Source organism: Rhynchophorus ferrugineus, unplaced genomic scaffold (assembly GCF_030347505.1).
Source record: "Rhynchophorus ferrugineus isolate W39M unplaced genomic scaffold, kcgeb_rfMv2 rfM11, whole genome shotgun sequence".
Taxonomy (NCBI): domain Eukaryota; kingdom Metazoa; phylum Arthropoda; class Insecta; order Coleoptera; family Curculionidae; genus Rhynchophorus; species Rhynchophorus ferrugineus.
This window is the reverse complement of record NW_027472590.1, coordinates 23998266-24017212: the sequence shown is the minus strand read 5'-3', so window position 1 is coordinate 24017212 and position 18947 is coordinate 23998266. Positions and strand designations below refer to the sequence as shown.

Here is an 18947-nt window from a genome sequence, read left to right as displayed (position 1 = left end):
TTAAGCAATTTACTTTTTCAAATATAGGACTGAAAAAAGATACACAGTGGATCAAATGGCTGAATAACATGGATAATCAAATCGAATTGTTATGGGATTTGGGAAAAAATTACTACAGTAGATATGTAGATCGAGAAAGATATATAGGCAAGAACTTTTTTGATATGTGGAAGGAATTGTCTACAATAACACCCTTCGGTTTGAATGAACTCCATCAGACACTCAGAGAAGAAATTGATAAATGGTCGAATTATACAGTAGCGTCAGATTGGATATTAACAGCTAAATTATTGACTTGAATAGTGGCTCAGATTACGATAATGAGTTTTCATACGAAAGATGTTTCAGGATGTGGGATTATGACAGGTTAATGAGAGTGGAAACAACTAATATTGGATTAAGCCTGCAAGGGATACCATATATAGTTTAGAAAAGAGTTTAATGTAAATATAATAAATAATTCTCACCTACAAACTATTGTGGCTGTTTAATTAACTGTAGCTTGAATTATTCAAATAAATTATAGTTTAAAACATTTTTGTTTCATTAATTTATTTTTGTTGGAATGTTAAATGCGTCATAAATTGAGATGACGTAACTTCACTACTACTTTGGATAGACTATTATTATACTTGCCTAACCGCCGAATTTACCAGATCTAGCTCATACTGACAATTATTTATTCACAAATATCACAAAAAAATATGCTAACATATTAGAGATGCGCTGAAAATAATGTTTTTTTTATTACATGAATTAATATCAACGATTGTTAACGATGGAGAGTAATTAATGTGTTCACTACAAAGTCGAATAATTACGGATTCCCAAAAACATATTTACACACAGTTCCCGGTACACTTTTTGTCTCCTGCGAGCGTCAACGGCGAGCGAAACTTTCGGCGAAAATATTTGTTCGAGTTTAATGTAACTTTATTAAATCGAAACATAAAGGCAACGAAATTTATCTCAATCTTTCATTTCCTTGTCGCTTCCCATGCGGCAATAATTTTAATATTTCGGTCGATAAATATTAAAGTTTCTAGGGCTAAATCCCCTACCCCCATAAAGTAAAACTACCCTAATAATAAAACCGCGAAAGGAATCCTTGCGAAATGGCAGATACGGTCGAAATTCGGAAATGTCACTGTGCCCATTTATTGTGCCTGCACGCAAATGTGATTTTCATACTGCTATTAGGCCGAGTATTATGTTGCTGTAAGATATATATAAAGCTACGGCTTGATCTTGATGAGAAATAACGTTTTTCTTGCACAATACGAGGTTTTTCGATCCAATTAGTTCTAGTCAAAGTAAAACTGTTTTGGGAGTTAACAAAAATGTTAGTGTCCACTGGAATATTTCATATTTATTTATTCAAACACACCAAATTGCTTAATAGAAATACATAAGATGGATTAAATGATAATACGAAGCAGTTATATTTCAAATATCTAATAACAGGTTTACTGGACCAACAATTTTCGCAAATCTCGCCTAAAATTACAATTTGATTTAACCACATTATATTACTAACAACTAGAATTATTGCATAGTTATCATCAAAAAGCATAAAAATATGTTTAAAATGGAGTCTTACCTATTACCCCGTAATTGGCTTCTGCAACAGAAATCTCTTTTCTCGAAAGATCAACAATGAGTTAATTCACACACACGCACGCACGCTTCGATCTGTCACGTCTCCACTGTTAGAGATATTTGAATATTCTCAGTGTTGTTTGGGACGTCGTGAGTAGGTCTATGTCTTAATTATAATCGAACTTCTGATATCGGAATAGAATCAGTCTTCAAGACGTAAAATATCCTCCGTATTACTTTTTAAATTAAATGGTAATGTTCATAAGTTTTATATTAACCTATATATACCATATGGGTATATATAGTAAAAATGACCTTTAAAAAACAGTAAGATGACATTAATTTACAAAACACTTTATAGAAGGTAAAAAAAATACAGTATAATATTAAATTTTTAATTATAAATTAAAGGATATAAAACAACGAACCTTAACTATGCCATAAACATTTATTAAATTACCACATATTTGAATAATACAAATATAATATATATAAATAAAATTTCCAACAGCAAAAAACGACTTCCTTGTAGACACATTCCTTTATACTTATTATTTACTAATTAATTACAATACTATAAAAGTTGCAATAAAACATTTTTCCAACTAAAAAAACACGACCATATTTATTATTTTTTCTATATATATATGACCTATATATATATATATATATAAATCTTTTTCTGCACTTCTTTAATGCCTATAAACTGGACGTTTAATTAATATTACCTAAATATATAATTCTCTATTACCTTGTCAAAATTTATGACAGAGATTCTGAAATTCATATTGGCTACTTGTACTTGCTTCAATATTAAGTCTTATAGCATTCTTAATAAAAAAAACTTATGTAGACAGACTCATTCGTAAGATAATAATCACATCAATGCTTTTATGGAAATTACTACCTTGACAACTACTCTTTATACAGTTGTATATTAAGCTTCTTAACTTCTTGTTCCCAAAGAAATTATCGAAGCAATATTTTTTTTTATCGTCCTGTGCCTTCCAACTTTTAAAGACTTAGAAATTCTTAAAATAAAGATTAGATTGTTTAACATCTACATTTTGGATCCGAAAACGATGCTGCCGAAATTCAATATTTATATGGAACTAGCTGACCCGACAGACTTCGTCCTGTCAAAAAGATTTGTAATGTGGCAGTTTTTGTGCCTATTATTATCATTATATTGCTTTGTGGTATACGATGTTTTTTGTTTGATTACCTGGCGCATAGATAAACAAATCTGATGGTTTTCCAACACGGGAACAGGCAACATACAATTGACCATGTGAGAAACATGGGTTTTCTAGATTAATACCACAAACACTTAATGATTGCCCCTGGGACTTGTTTATAGTCATAGCAAAAGCAAGCCGTCAACATGTCTTACCAATGTCAATGAGTTGTTTAGAGAATATGTTTCCAGATTGGTCATTTTGCAACTCGACACGCATATTCTTGCTTAAATGAAGTACTTTAACATGTTTCCACAAATTGGAGGACTTTAGACATGCATTGAGTTCATCAGCTGGCGTTGATCGTGGAATCACTGGCAATGTTTGACGAAAATCTCCTGCTAATAAAATCATTGCACCACCAAATCGGTTATTATTGCTACGTAGATCTTTTAAGGTTCTGTCTAAAGCCTCCAAAGATTTTTTATGTGTCATCGTGCATTCATCCCAAACAATCAATTTACATTGCTGCAAAACCTTTGCCATTGCAGAGTTCTTCGAAACGTTGCAGGTTGGAGTTTCATTGCTTTGCATATTTAATGGCAATTTTAGTGCTGAATGGGCTGTTCGACCACCTTCAAGCAAAGTTGCTGCGATTCCCGACGAAGCGAGTGCAAGTGCAATTTTATTTTGTGAGCGAATTGTTGCTAATATTAATGAAATAAAAAAAGTTTTTCCTGTACCACCAGGTGCATCTAAGAAATAAATCCCTCCAGTTTCATCATTTGTTACTTTCATAAGAGTTTCAAATACATACTTCTGTTGTTCATTTAACAGTGGAAGATTTGTTTGAATTTATTCTTTCAAAGCGTTGAGATCATACAGTCTTTCTCGAAGCAACTCTTGGTTAAAAGCGTCATGCATTGGACGATTGGGCGCGGTCAGGCCTAATTGAATTAATAGTTTGTTTGACATTATCAAGCACATGTCCTCAATTGAAATCAATGCTTCATTGTAAATTTCTTCACTGATTTGTATATTTGGATTTCCCATTCTATTCCGTATTTGATACAAAATATCATCACACATATAATCTTTGTACTTGATCCACAAATCAATTGGGTGTGATGGGAAGCATGTAGATATGATTATAGAAAACAATGTTCGTATTTGATGAGTGTGTGATGATATTACAGCATCATTGAGAGTTTGATCCCAATGAGCGTCATTTTCAAGCAATTGCAAACGTTGACAGGCTTCTCTGTAGGATCCACACAATTCACCATCAACAGTTCGTAACTGTTGGAATGATGTTGGGCCACGTACATTGACTAATAGCAGTCGTAAATAAAAACATTCATCATTGCTTGGATGTACTGAATAAATCCGGCCAATCGCATCGGTGGAATATACATCTGTATATCCTGGAACTGGTTTTCCTTGTTTCCGTCGTATAAATCTCCTTGAGGATTGATTCCAGGTATAATATTTTGGCATTTCAGAATATAGCAATGTTTGTGCGAAATCATCGTTTTGGCATGTCTCAAAAAAACTGGTTAATGTAGTAGATGGTGGCTGAGCAGCTCTTTGTACTGCGTTCTGTGCTGTAAAATACACTCTTTGTCCATTTTCTAAATGCACAGCTAAGTGAACAACAGAAGGGTGTCTCTCATGAATAGGAAAAGAAAATATTCGCCAAACTGCTTCATTACTACTGACATAGCGGCCCATTTGGTATTGGGTAACTTCATCATTAGAATTCTCTGCACCAATTCCAATCACAGCCATATCACTCCCTTTGGTTACATATTTGCAAATGTATTTAATCGATTTCACTGAATGGCAAGATTCAACGTTGATGTGTGCTTTGAATGTCTTTGATAAAATGGGTGAATATGGAACAATCCAACGATTATCTATTTCAATATCTTGTTAATTTAATTTGACAATTGTTGATTTTCCATTGTCTGCTGTCGATCTGCGACGATACAATGGATAACCGTCATTACCAGTAATTGTTTCCGATATTAATGTCCGTGGATATCGTTTTGAACATTTACCATCCATCATACACGGTGAATTTTGATTAAGAGTTCCACAGGGACCATGTATCATGTTTTTGATAACTACCTCATGCAATCCAGGATCTACTTGTACATTAGGGATTTCAGCTGATATCACTGCATCAACTTCATTTGGCCTTATCTTTTCAACCAACCAAATCAAAATGTGTGCATGTGGCAATCCTCGTTTCTGCCACTCCACAGAATACATCCAGCAGCGTGTCTCACCAAACACATTATGTTTTACGATGAAATTCATTAAAGATTTCAACTTTTGTCTAAAGACTCTGGCTGTAATATCATGACGATCAATGGATGATTTCCCAGGTAATAACTCCTGCTTAATTTCTATCCATTGCGGATTGCATGTAAATGTGATGAACAAATCTGCTGTACCATAATGACGAACATACGACATGGCATCTTGAGCATATTCGTGCATATGCCGAGGGCTTCCGATGTATGTTGCTGGAAGAATAGTCATCCGACCGACATTCTGTGCATTTCCATCAGTATTAATCGCATCTCGAAGGTGAATATACTCTTCAGATCGGAGTTTGGTTTGATTCAACCTGATGAATGTTAATCTCTCCGTTTCAATTTTAACATACATGTCAACAACATATTTGTGATATAATCGCCGACATTTCAATATATGATTATCTGCATTTTCCCGAATCATTAGGCGGTATGAATAATAGTTCATTGAACTGACTTTTTTGTTGGTTTCAGAACCTGTAAACAGATTTTGTTTTAATAACATTCAAATATAAAATTAAAATACATAATATAGTGACTGAGATATTATCGCCATAGCTAAACTAATATTTTAGTTACCTGTAATGGGATTTATCATTTTTATTGATAAATCGTAGCCATCTTCACCTTGCCAAAATATAATGGGATATTGCAGTGCATCATATGAGCGGTGTGTTTCCTTTATAGGTTGTAATTGAAAATTCCGACGATGTAAAACAATATCACGGGATTCCAAGTTTTCTCCAACTACAACGATAGCAACTTCATCAATAGTTGGTGCATTAAAACGTCTTGTATGTTGACCTGCAGGTGTTTTATCAGCTCTGATTACAATTTTGTGATTATCGGATGGCATCAGATCCAGGGCAGTTTTAAACAATATAATCAATTGATTGTGTTGATGAAATAAAGTTTGTAATTGTTCTACAATAGACCTTTTTACTAAATTGTTATGTGCACAACGCAGATCAATTTCTTGTGGTGAATTGCCCATAAAATAAATTTGCAGGAATTTGTTGTCGCTATCTGACACTGGTAACAGTGAACCTGCTCTGTGATATATTTGCCCTTGTATCTGTAAATAAAAAAAATATTATGGTGTGGTATAAATTAATGGATTGTCAATGATCAAACTTAAATAATATTTGATCTTAAAAAGTATATATTTAGTTTTAACTAATATCTATCAAATATAAAATATAATAAAAGTGTCACTGAAACTGAATCACCATATAATATGATGACTAAGTGATATATTTCGTAATGATTAAGAAATTGAAGATTAGTAACACATCTTAACTTTGGTGACAGAAAATTTTGTTCGCTAAAATAATTATGAGTAACTGCTATAATACATACCTTGAAAGTTGGCATAAAATTTTCCCGAACTGCATTTGTTGCCCCAAATGAAGTCATTTGAAAGCAATTGTTATATTGTTGAATATGTGTCAAAAAGTGTATAGAATCTGTTCCTATTCCTGAAACCAATGAGTACAATGGTTCTGGTGGTGGATCCAATTGTATCAATTTCACTTTACCATTTGCGCAACACAATCCATTGGCTTCGTTTTTGTATTTTAATGCCTTACAGTGTGAGCAAACCAAGTTCATAGAACCAATAACAACACATTGGTAGTTACTGTAGTCAATTGACACATCGTAACTGAAAGCAGCTGGATTCAAACTTGCGCGATTATTAGTTGAATGTCGCGCTCGCGCTTCACGCGTTTGTGATATCCGAATTCTTTCACGTTCATTTCCGTCGTCACGTTCTTGTGCAGTACGATTAGATCGGTAATTAGCTTGGTTTATAGCATTTCTGGTTCTTCTACCTAAATTGCTTCGTCTTATAGGAGGCATATCAAATATAAATTATTTTTTCACTAATCACGAACTAAACAAACACTAACTAACTAAACACTCTGCACAAAACACGATATACGAATTTGTTTCGTGTATCACTTGACAATTCATCTGTCATCTGTCAAAAGTCATCTGTAACAGACAACTTTTTTTTTTAAATTTGATATGACTTGAACTCAAATCCTTTTAAGCCGTACGAATTGTTTTATTTATTTAAAATTTGAATTAAATTTTAAACAAATAAAAAATTTTAAATAAATAAAACAATTCGTACGGATTAAAAGGATTTGAGTTCAAGTCATATCAAATTTAAAAAAAAAAAAGTTGTCTGTTACAGATGACTTTTGACAGATGACAGATGAATTGTCAACTGATACACGAAACAAATTCAAACAAAAAGGGCTATTTTTAGGGTTTTTCCAGCAATAATTCTAATTTTTCTCGCCGTAAAAACCATCCCTGAACTTCAACGAACATTTTAAAAAAAGATTTGGCCAAATTGGTCCAGGCGTTGTTGAGTTATGCGCTTAGGAACATATTTTGCGATTCATTTTTATATATAAGATATCTGTACTGTATACTGTATACTAAAATCACTAAGTTGAGGACAGTTGCACAGCAAGCTCATGGTGAAATACATATGTCTGTTTCTTTTTTGCTACTAAGTATGTCTTATTACAAACTTGACATATTAATTTACTTACACTACAAAATTTCAGTCATTTAATTAATTTAAGTAAACTTAACTGTGACTCTCAATTTTTGTAATCCTATTGAAATACTAAAATGTTAAAGTAAAAGGCCTTCTTTTCTTTTTGATTAAAACGTCAAAATATAACTTTATGAAAAGCCATATCAAACGCTTTAATTGTTAAACAAATAAATGCAAAACGTTTAATCAGAGCAATACGGTACGTCGCTATTTCTTTTGAGGAATGCTTGGCTTGCAATATCACGCAGTGTTGCCAAATCTAAAAGCATAAACTATATATTGTACTAAATACTAAAAAAACGTACTCTATTATTATTTCTTGTTCTTGAAACAGAGCTTATTTGAAAATTATAGTAAACGTAAGCATGAAATATGGTCATGTTTGTATACTTTTTCTGTCTATTTGTTATTATATCTTTCTGATTTTACAGATATTTCAAAAGAAGAGAAAAGCTAAATGTTTAAACGAAGTGTCATGAATTTTCAGCATAGTACTTAATAGAAAGTGGATGAAATATATAGATAACATAGGATCTGAAGCTTAGTGATTTATTATTTCTTTCGGTTTATATAACTCCTCGGAGCAGATAAATAATGTCGAAATAATACATCATTTAACAAATTTTATTACAATAGATGGAATAAAATAAAGAAAGAAAATCTAATCTATTCAATACACATTTACAGACATACACACAATCCATATAAATAATAACCACTGTATTATTATAATTGTATAATTTATAAGCACCACCTTTATGTTATTAACAATTTCTATTTAAGATTCTTGAGTGACCGATTTCGAATCTGTAGATACATTGTCTATTCTGTTATCAATGCCATTTTCCTTATTTGCTCTTTCTGCTTCGCATTGTGTTTTTTCGGAATTATTTTTCTAATTTCTTCTCTAGTAATATAAACAGTGTCTTCTTCTCCGAGCAAGCTACATTTTCTGCAAAAGAATTAGTGCCCATTCTCATATATATATATATATATATATATATATATATATATATATATATATATATATATATATATATAAGCGATGATACCGCGGCCGCTGATGTGTAAGTATAATAGTGTGCTGCTTTAATTTATAATATTCTCTGGGCTTTTGATGTAATTTATATGTGGTTATTATAAGGGGTAATCAAATGTTCGCAAAAATTGTTAGAAAAAACCAAAGAATGCTATGCTATTAACCCGAGGACGTACAGGTATCTTACACCAAACTATTGATTTTTGATAACTTTACCTCACTCTCTTATTATTAAATGGCCATGGTATGTTAAAAGTCATAGGGTTTCGTTTCTCAACTGACACTAATAAATACAAGGGGCTAAAAGAACACTGAAAGTCATATAACTGTCTATCCTTATACTGGGTACCTGTAGATATTAATTTTGGTTCCATCTTCCGTGAAGATAAATGTATGTCAAACTAATTAAAGGTAATGTCTATCTAGTAAAGAATTTTTCTATGTCGAAATATCATCTAAAATGTTGCTTTCGGTGAAATCACTTTATGAATTATTTTCAACTTGATAAAGCTATCGGAGTCGATAGTTATAAAAAACTAGTACACTATATATTTATCTAAACAATAAATTTGCTACTGACCAAAAAAAATGTTCATAATTTTAAAAAATATTAAACCAGTGTGTATAACTCCCATGTATGTTTGGGTACCGAATTAGTATTTCATATATACATTTTATCACCCGATTATCTAACAATATGACATTAAAAAAATGTATATATGAAATTGTAAAAACATAAAATATTAATTTGTATAAAATGCGTTCTTACAACTATATTAAATTACTAAAACGAGATTATGTTTCGTTTATTTATCTATTAAGTTTCTTGCGTAGGTTTTTCTCTGATATGATGTATTTTGTTAAGAGCAACACACTATAATACTTACACATCAGCGGCCGCAGTATCATCGCTTCATCAGTTTTATGTCCTGATTAAACCATTTCCCTTGCTCTTCACTCACATCACCTATATTTTCAGGAAAAAAGCCAAAATGGTTGTGCAAGAAGTGGACTGTAAGGTTCGTCAAACAACCAATATTTTTGTGGATTATGTTATCCACAATAGGTTTATAGTCAGTCAATAGGTTTATAATAAGATTTTGCACTCTTGTGTAGGACAATCACAAATATTAAACAATCACAAACATAAATTTGCGACCATGTCCCAGCAGGATTCTAATCAGCAACTATCCGAAGAGTAGATGGACGGTCTTGTCGCCTTTACTACTGTGCCACCAAGCCGGGGTTTTGAATATTAAAACGAGAGAAATTGGAGAGCGAAAAAGTTTCTGCATCGTTAGTTTGTGTTATTGAAAACATATAAATACATATATTCATGTTTTTAAAAATAAATGAAAATCTAACAGTATAAATTCATAACAATGTTGGATATTAATACAGAATCTATATGTGATAGAAATGGTGGTCACAAAGAATGAGTACTAGGTTGTATAATGTTGTATAATGTACAAATAATAATTCTTGCTTGCAGAAATTAGTCTATGGAACATACTGTAACTTTTATTTGTGTTTTTATTTATACTAATGTTTCTTTTTAGCCTTTTGGAAACTAGAGTTATATTTAAACAAATAAAAATTGTTCAAACATACTTCGAACTCATTTAATCATTACATACAAATCATAAATGATGAACATCAGAAACAATGTGCATGGACTATCATAAAATATGAGTACGAAACTAGCATTTTATTACCTCTGTGTCTCTCTCTGAATTTCAGAATATCAAGCGTGGTGGCCAGCCTTGCGACACCAAATAATTTGGGGGATCCTAATGGCAACAACGATTCTGGATATGCGCATAGTCAGGCCGACAGTATAGCCCCCGATAGCCCGCGAATATTCAGCACTAACCGCTCCGGGGCGAAGAAGAATGGCGCCACAATAGACACGGAAATGAGGTGAAACTTGCAATCTGCAACGCGATAAATTACGGTCGCTTTTCCAAATCAATCTAGCTTGTGTTTTCAGTTAATGCACTTTGATTGCAAGCTGCTTATTATTTTATGCCCTTGTTACATATATGCTCCAGCAGAATTATTATCAAATATAATGTATGCAAGTTTTTTATGTTATGTTATTGTTTGTTTGGCTTTTTATTTTTTTATTATGAAATAAAAGGAAATATAGATCGACAAACATAATGTTATTTAAAATTAACTTAATATTATTTAATCGAACGCATTGCCTCTTAAGCAATTTTCAACTTTGCTCGTAAATATTATTTCGTTCAATATATATAAATTCGGTCTCTATATTTTTATACCATTTTCGTAGACATATTTGTCCTTACGTTTAAAATAATTCTTCATATTCAGCAATTACCTGTTAGTTTTACAATTTTTAACACGCCATCGTTACTAGGGCCTAAATGTGGACTACAGAGTGGATTGTATAACGTTGTTTCACAAAACTATTGTATTTATGAAATCAAGCATCAAATAATTATGAAATTTTGGCATGTATCATCTGGAGGTTTGAAGATATACAGTGAGCTCACGTCATCTGAAATTATGACGTCAAAATGTCGCAAGATTATTGCATATACTTCCATTTTCAGTTTATTTTGGCTTTGATATATAACAAAATAGTAACTTAAATAAAACAATAAATCATAACTAATGCTGCCAAATATAATTTATTTTAACATTATAGAACAACAACTCCTGAACAACTGTGTTATTCTCAAAAAAAAAATGAAAATGATTAATTAATTAATTACAAGCCAATAAAAGTCAATCAAATCCCATCATGGTTAGATTACTAAAAGCTAAAATCAAATATCTGATGGTATAGCTCATCTCCAGGGTAAGGGCAACAGATTTATTTGATTGAACAATAGAAGTTTATCAAGCTTTTACAATTTAACGTATAGGGGAGCTTCATATTTTAAATCATGCCTAAACGCAGATTTTGTCTTAAGTACTTGATGAAGCATTTTCTGTTGTAGTTACTATCACCTGTGTAAAATCCATATTAAGTGTGTCTCAAAATTACCATTATAATAGTTTCAGTAGGATTTCCACCGATATTATTTTGATATATGATAACAAGTATGGAACTCTTGATTTCAATAATACTATTTTCACAGTTCCCAAGCAGCGAGCATTGGGTACTCTTATGGCTTATTATCTGGGCTTATTAATTTCCTTTTCTACTGTTAATCTGTTAATATTTTTAGTTGACTTTCTTCAACATTCTACAACATAGCTATTGCATGAAATACTGACTTACTTCAAATTATATAAGAGCTCTACAATTATATTTAAAACTATTATTTTGAGTGGACTGTATAACGTTGTTTCCCAAAAGTATTTATGAAATCAAGCTTCAAATAATTATGAAATTTTGGCACGTGTCATCTGGAGGTTTGAAGATATACAATTTAATCTGAATTTATGTCGTCAAAACGTCGCAAGGTTATTGCACATACTTCCGTTTACAGTTTATTTTGGCTTTGAGATATAACAAAACAGTAACTTAAATAAAACAATAAAACATAACTAATGCTGGCAAATATAATTTATTTTAACATTATAGTAATAAATGCCATATGAATATATAATTACATATAATTTCGTAGAGTTTCTTTTAGTCACTGCCTCTGTCACTATCCGAATCACTTTTCGAATCAACCATTAAATTGTTAATTCCCCATCCATCAAACAGTTGTTCACGATTCCACCATTTATCAATATCTTCTTACATGTGTCTGATGGATTTAATACAGCCTAAAAGTGTTATTTTAGACAATGCTTCTTATCTCTTCCCAACAATAATTGTTGATTGTATATCCTTCTAAACCGGCATATCTATTGGAGTAATTCATTGCCACAAGCCATATCAATTCCTTTCTGTTGGAGATACGATGATGGTTACGAAAGTTTAATACTATGAAAAATCAATCATCACAGTTAATAACAACTTCACAGAATTTATCGATTCACAGCTCGGAGCCTTTTCTATTATCCATAACTATAAATAAAAAAAGTTCCTAAAAGTTTTTTAGCGTTTTTCAAGGTTTTTCTAACAACAAGCATATTCCAATTAGCCAGCGAAATACTTAAAAAATGGATTAATTATTGAATGAAAAACTATAAGAGTCTGAAAATTTCATAGTTAGTATTTATTTTAATATATACTTGGTCAAATATACTTGGTCAAAATTAATTCACATTAAAAAGCACCTGTTCTAACGTAAAGCCTAGTCTTTGTGACTAGTAATAAATAGCCTGTCAGCAACAGGGTATGCGCAAGCAATAGGCTTACAGGTTTGATGCTTTTGAGTCTGTGTCCTGTTCTAGCGTTTTCCAAAAGTTGTGTTACTTCGATATTGACATGAGTATTGGGATTGTCCCAATGTCTTCTTACAAATCTCTAGATTTCCTGAGTGACAGTCGGTATCTGAAATTCTCGGTGTAAGTATCAGTCCTGTAGTATCTCGGTGCACCAATTCTTCTTAGGACTTTGTTCTTGAAAACTTAGGTTAAAAATAGGTTTCAATACTTGTTTGTATAATAACAGTTTATTTTGCACTGATAATTGTGATTTTCTTCCAATTAACCAATACAATTTCCTATATATCAACACCTGCCCTTTTCTTTTGGTTTTTATATGTTCTTTCCAGCGAAGTTTTGCATCAAGATTCATTCGGAGATACTTAACGTTGTTGTCATATGGAATGAATCTTCGCTATTATCCGTAACATCAATAATCGCAATGTTATCAGCAAAAGTAGCAATAGAGTTTCTTTCAGTCACTGCCTCTGTCACTGTTCGAATCAACAACTAAATTGTTAATTCCCCATCTATCAAATAGCTGTTCACGGTTGCACCATTTATAAATTTCTTCTTACATTTGTCTGATGGATTTAATACAGTCTAAAAGGGTTATTTTGGGCAATGCTCCTTATCTCTTCCCAACAATAATAATTTAGGTTGATTGTATATCCTTCTAAACCGACATATCTATTGTAGTAATTCATTGCCACAAGCCATATCAATTTCATTCTGTTGGAGGTACGATGATAGTTACGAAAGTTCAATACTATAAAAAATTAATCATCACAATTAATAACAACTTGTAAATTATAACTTCGAAACTTTTTCATGATATTTCCTTTTCACAGAATTTGTCGGTTCACAGCTCGGAGCCTTTTCCATTATCCATAACTGTAAATAAAGATTCCTAAATTTTTTTTAGCGTTTTTCAAGGTTTTTCTAACAACAGAAAGAGCATATTCCAATTAGCCAGCGAAATACTTAAAATGGATTAATTATTGAATGAAAAACTATAAGAGTTTGAAAATTTCATAGTTAGTATTTATTTTAATATAACGTTTATTATTTAAATTGAATGGACCACTGTCGTTAATGTAAACATGTTGAGAATATGAACTATACTTGGTCAAAATTAGTTCACATTAACAAGCACCTGTTCTCACGTAAAGCCTAGTCTTTGTGACTAATAATAAATAACCTGTCAAGAAGAAAGTACGCGCAAGCAATAGGCTTAAAGGTTTGATACTTTTGAGTCTGTGTCCTATTCCAGCGCTTTCCAAAAGTTGTATTACTTCGATATTGACATGAGTATTGAGACTGTCCCATTGTCTTCTTAAATATCCTTAGATTTTCTGAGTGAGAGTCGGTATCTGAAGTTCTCGGTGTAAGTATCACACCTATAGTATCTCGGTACATCTACAATTCTTCTTAGGACTTTATTCTCGAAAACTTAGGTTAAAAAGAGGTTTCAATACTTGTTTGTATAAAAACAGTTTATTTGGTACAGATTTTTGTGATTTTCTTCCAATTAGTCAATACATTTTCCTATATATCAACACCTGCTCTTTTCCTTTTGGCTTTTGCATGTTCCTTCCAGCGAAGTTTTGCATCAAGATTCATTCGGCGATACTTAACGTTGTTGTCATATGGAATGAATCTTCGCTATTGTCCATAACATCAAGAATCGCAAAGTTATCAGAAAAAGTAGCAATTGTAATGTTCTTCATTTGTGGTATATCACAAGTGTATAGTAGATAAAGCATTGGCCCCATTACAATATCTTGTGGTACACCAGCCGTAGCTTCTTTTATTGTAAAGTAGGCTTCCTCTTATTTGACCCTAAGTATTCTGGTTGTAATGTAAAATTTCAGTAACTCAATGTAGTTTATGAACAAGGCCATCACCTTATTAAGTCTTCTGCTAAATGTAAGAATATAGCTGAATATAGCTGTAGATCGTCGAATATTTTTAACAAACCTGAAGTGATGTTGTAGGTATTAGGTTTTTTTCTCTCTAATCGGTATCATTTTCTACGTTATTTTTTTCATATTTCATTTTTCATATATACATTTCCAAATCTTGGATATTACTGGTAACAGTGAGGGAGGTATATAAGTTGTTACTTCATTTGATGCTTTTCCAGACTACAAAACTTAAACTTAAATTTGTCTTCAAGAACGAATTGGAAAAATACTTGTTTTAGTTTTTCTCTCCGAAATCTCAGCTTTAGAATGATGGAATACTTGATGACAATACAACTTATTTATTTGGTACTGGTTGATTGTTACTAGTAATTTTGTTTTTTTTAGTTACTAAATAGTATGGAAAATTTGTTTATTTTTATGGTTTTATTTTACATGATTTTCACAAGATTAAAGTGTCAACCAGATGGAAAAAAATGGCTTTTGACACTACTGAACTATATTATTCTCAAAATAAAAAGAAAATTATTAATTAATTACAAGCCAATAAAAGTCAATCAAATCCCATCATGGTTGGATTACGAAAAGCTAAAATCAAATATCTGGTGGTATAGCTCATCTCCAGGGTAAGGGTAACTGATTTATTTGATTGAACAATAGAAGTTTTTCAAGCTTTTACAATTTAACGTATAGGGGAGCTTCATACTTCAAATCATGGCTAAACGCAGATTTTGTCTTAAGTACTTGATGAAGTATCGCAGTTTTATGTGCTCTTATTTAAGACTGTCACTGGCTCTTTACTAGTCTATTATTAAAATAAACTTTAAAATTTCTATTTGTGCATTTTACTTTATTTCCAAATATTGCTGCAAAAAGTTTAACAAAACCACGCATCCATCATTACTTATATTTATATATATATATATATATATATATATATATATATATATATATATATATTTATATATATATAACATTTTCTATTGTAGTTACTATCACCTGTGCAAAATTCATATTAAATGTGTCTCAAAATTACCATTATAATATTTTCAGTAGGTTGTCCACCGATATAATTTTGATATATCATTATGGAATAAGTATGAAACTCTTGATTTCAATAATAATATTTTCACAGTTCCCAAGCAGTGAGCATTGGGTACATTTTAGACTTATTATCTGGGCTTATTGACTTCCTTTTCTAGTGTTAATTTGATAGTATTTTTTAGTTGACTTTCTTCAACATCCTACAACATAGCTATTGCATGAAATACTGATTTACTTCAAATTCTATAAGAGCTCTAAAATTATATTTAAAACTATTATTTTAGTAGTAGTCCCACGGAAAAGTTACCATCGATAATTCAGGTTGGTAAATTCCAGTTCAGTTGCTAGTATAAAACTGATTTTTTAACTGTGACAAGGTGCTCCTAAAGGTTCAGACGTAGGAATGTAAAAATAATTGTTAGGATGCTTTAAGTGACGTCAATGTTTTGTAATACTTTTGATTGTTGTTTGATATAATATGGCGAATTTTTAGGTTTTCTGCTTTTATCTGTACTATAATTTTAATAATCACACCTATAGCTTAAAAATAATTCTCTTATTTCAATCTGTCCATTGCATATTACTATTGTAAATAATTTTTTTGTTTTTTTTTATTTTATTACTTTCATTACGTCTCTAATGGTATTACCAGAAAAATGACAAAAAGTCTTAAATTAAATCGGCACATATATAACCAACAGCACAACAACACCTGTCTACAGCATTTTTGCGCATGGGACAGTGTACCTAGTATTTGTTGCTATTTTACATAGAAATAGGAATAAGAACAAGAAATAGTTGTACATTTGATTTCATATGCGAAATATATATAAATTTTGTACATAAAAATCATTTATTAAAATGTAGTGAGCTTCCATTTATAATTTAGTTGTCTTAAAGTAGAGTCCAAATGCTTGAAAATTAACAATTTTACTTCTCTTGTTATGTTCAACAAAAGTTTGTCTTATCAATCCCCAAATATAATCCCCCATCATGCTTAGAGTGTAGTGGGTATTTGGACAGCAATAACTAGTAAATTCCATTATATTAACCACCATGCTTTTCTTATGTTTAAGTCTGCTTTATTTTTTGGAAAATTTAAGTCTCTAAATCAGTCTTCATGAGATGTTCAAAGTTGACAAAGCATAATATTTTTGGTTTAGATTCAATACCAAATTCGGAATGTACGACTACAGATAAACTCCGTAATGAATGGCTTGGATCTCGAGAGAGTGGTTGATTTTCGAATATAGGAGGAGTAGCTACAGAATTTTATTCTATGTGGGATATTGGAACGGATGTCTACGGAAGATAAGGATAAGATATTTTCTTTGAATTTTACCTTCAAGTGAATTTAAAATGCAAACATAACAATTTGTGTGATGGTCACTTGGTACCCCCCAAATTTTTAGCACTGCAAACTTCATTGCTCTTTTTTCACCTCTGTACTAGCCCACAATAAGACGTAAAACATAACTTAATGAATGGTTCCAGACAATAAAAGAGAATAGGAATATATCGGCGAGATTTTTATGACACATGTGGAGCCCATTTTTATCTTGACTATTAACAGGTAGATTGAAATAAGTTTGATAGGATTGGCAAATCTTTAAATTTGGACAACGTGGAGGAAAAGTACCGCTACTTTTTTGATCGCTCATAGAAAAGATAAGTAAATTTTGATTTCATAAAAATTTATTTTGTCTTTACGCTTTTCCTTTCGTTATGATTGAAAAATTATATAGGCTAAATGGTGACCACTATCTGATATGCAACTTTCGGCTCTATTTAAGGCATTAAGACAACTTTTGTTTTTTAAAAGCCCCATTAAGATAAAGTCTGGTGCTATTAAATCCGGAGGTCTTCGTGGAATAACGTCATTCAATAATTAAATTGTTGAAGGAGCATTATGTGCTCTGGCCCCATCTTGCTGAAACCACATGTTCTCTAGTCCGTGGTCTTCCATTTCAAACACAATAAAATTTCGAATCATGTCTTAGCACCATTCAGCAATCACAGTAACTGCAACCCCTTGATCATTTTCAAAAATATAGGGTCCAATAATGTTTTCAGCATGAATACTACACCATACGGTTGTTTTTAGTAAGCACTGAGAAGAAAATCGATTTCATCGCTCATTATCAATTTAGACAAAAAATCTTCAGTTACACCAGACAGCCTTACGATTGGATTACTGTACTCAACTCGTTGATTCGGATCTCTCGCATAGCAATTTGAATTAAATTTTGGACGGGAGCATTTTCAAATCAGTTTTCAAAGTTCGCCTTAAACTGCGTGCAGATATGTATAACTGGGAACTACGTCTCCGAATTAATGTTTCTAGAGACTCTGCATAACTATCGTGTACCAGAGCTACATTTTCCACATTGCAGCATGTAAACGATAAAATATAGTTTTGTGAGGTTCTGGACGATTACTATATTCTTGACGCAATTTCCGCTCAGTGGCAGTAATGGCGCGATTATTTTCAATAAATATCGTCATTATTTCTGCTCGTTCTTGTGGCGTATATTTATCCATAATAAAATTAGGACGTTTACAATGGTTAAGTAGAAACTGAGCAAAATGGTAGCGGAACTTTTGCCCCTCCTGTTACTTAAGTTGTACTTTTTTCTCCTAGTTTAATAAATTCGCCGCAAATATACACGCACAATACAGAACTGTTACATATTAGCCACAAAGCTAGAAACACATTAGCTAGAAACACTACCCCCGCCCTCTTACACCTCTTTCGAGGGCGATAGCGCGCAAAGACCGACATTAATTGGGCACGAATCATATCACATGTAAAGACTATATTACTTTCCTAGCACTGGGAAAGTGGCTCAAATCATGATGATTCATAAACCGGGGAAAAAATCAGAAGACATCTCCTGTTATCGTCCTATTAGCCTCTTTCCTGTGATCTCTAAAATTGTTGAAATACTATACAATAGAAAACTCAAAATA

The 18947-nt window shown here is 31.8% G+C and overlaps 2 protein-coding genes across 3 annotated transcripts in view; one reads left to right on the top strand and one right to left on the bottom strand.

Moving 5' to 3' along the window:
* Dop2R (dopamine D2-like receptor) overlaps positions 1–18947 on the top strand; it is a 116733-nt gene that overhangs the window by 75714 nt on the left and 22072 nt on the right. The window contains exon 6 of the mRNA XM_076417036.1: positions 10453–10632. Within this exon, the coding sequence (XP_076273151.1) occupies positions 10453–10632 (180 nt within the window). The remainder of the gene's footprint in view (positions 1–10452; positions 10633–18947) is intronic.
* Positions 4439–7128, bottom strand: LOC143205324 (uncharacterized). 2 transcript variants are annotated; one of them, XM_076418566.1, is made up of 4 exons: positions 6458–7128; positions 5903–6173; positions 5678–5845; positions 4710–5575 (listed from the first exon to the last, which is right to left on the bottom strand). In XM_076418566.1, the coding sequence occupies exons 1-4, from the start codon at positions 6956–6958 to the stop codon at positions 4710–4712; spliced, it is 1806 nt and encodes a 601-aa protein (XP_076274681.1). In that variant the 5' UTR covers positions 6959–7128. The 2 variants fall into 2 exon arrangements, with proteins under 2 accessions (XP_076274680.1, XP_076274681.1); XM_076418565.1 differs by having other exon boundaries at positions 4439–5575; positions 5678–6173.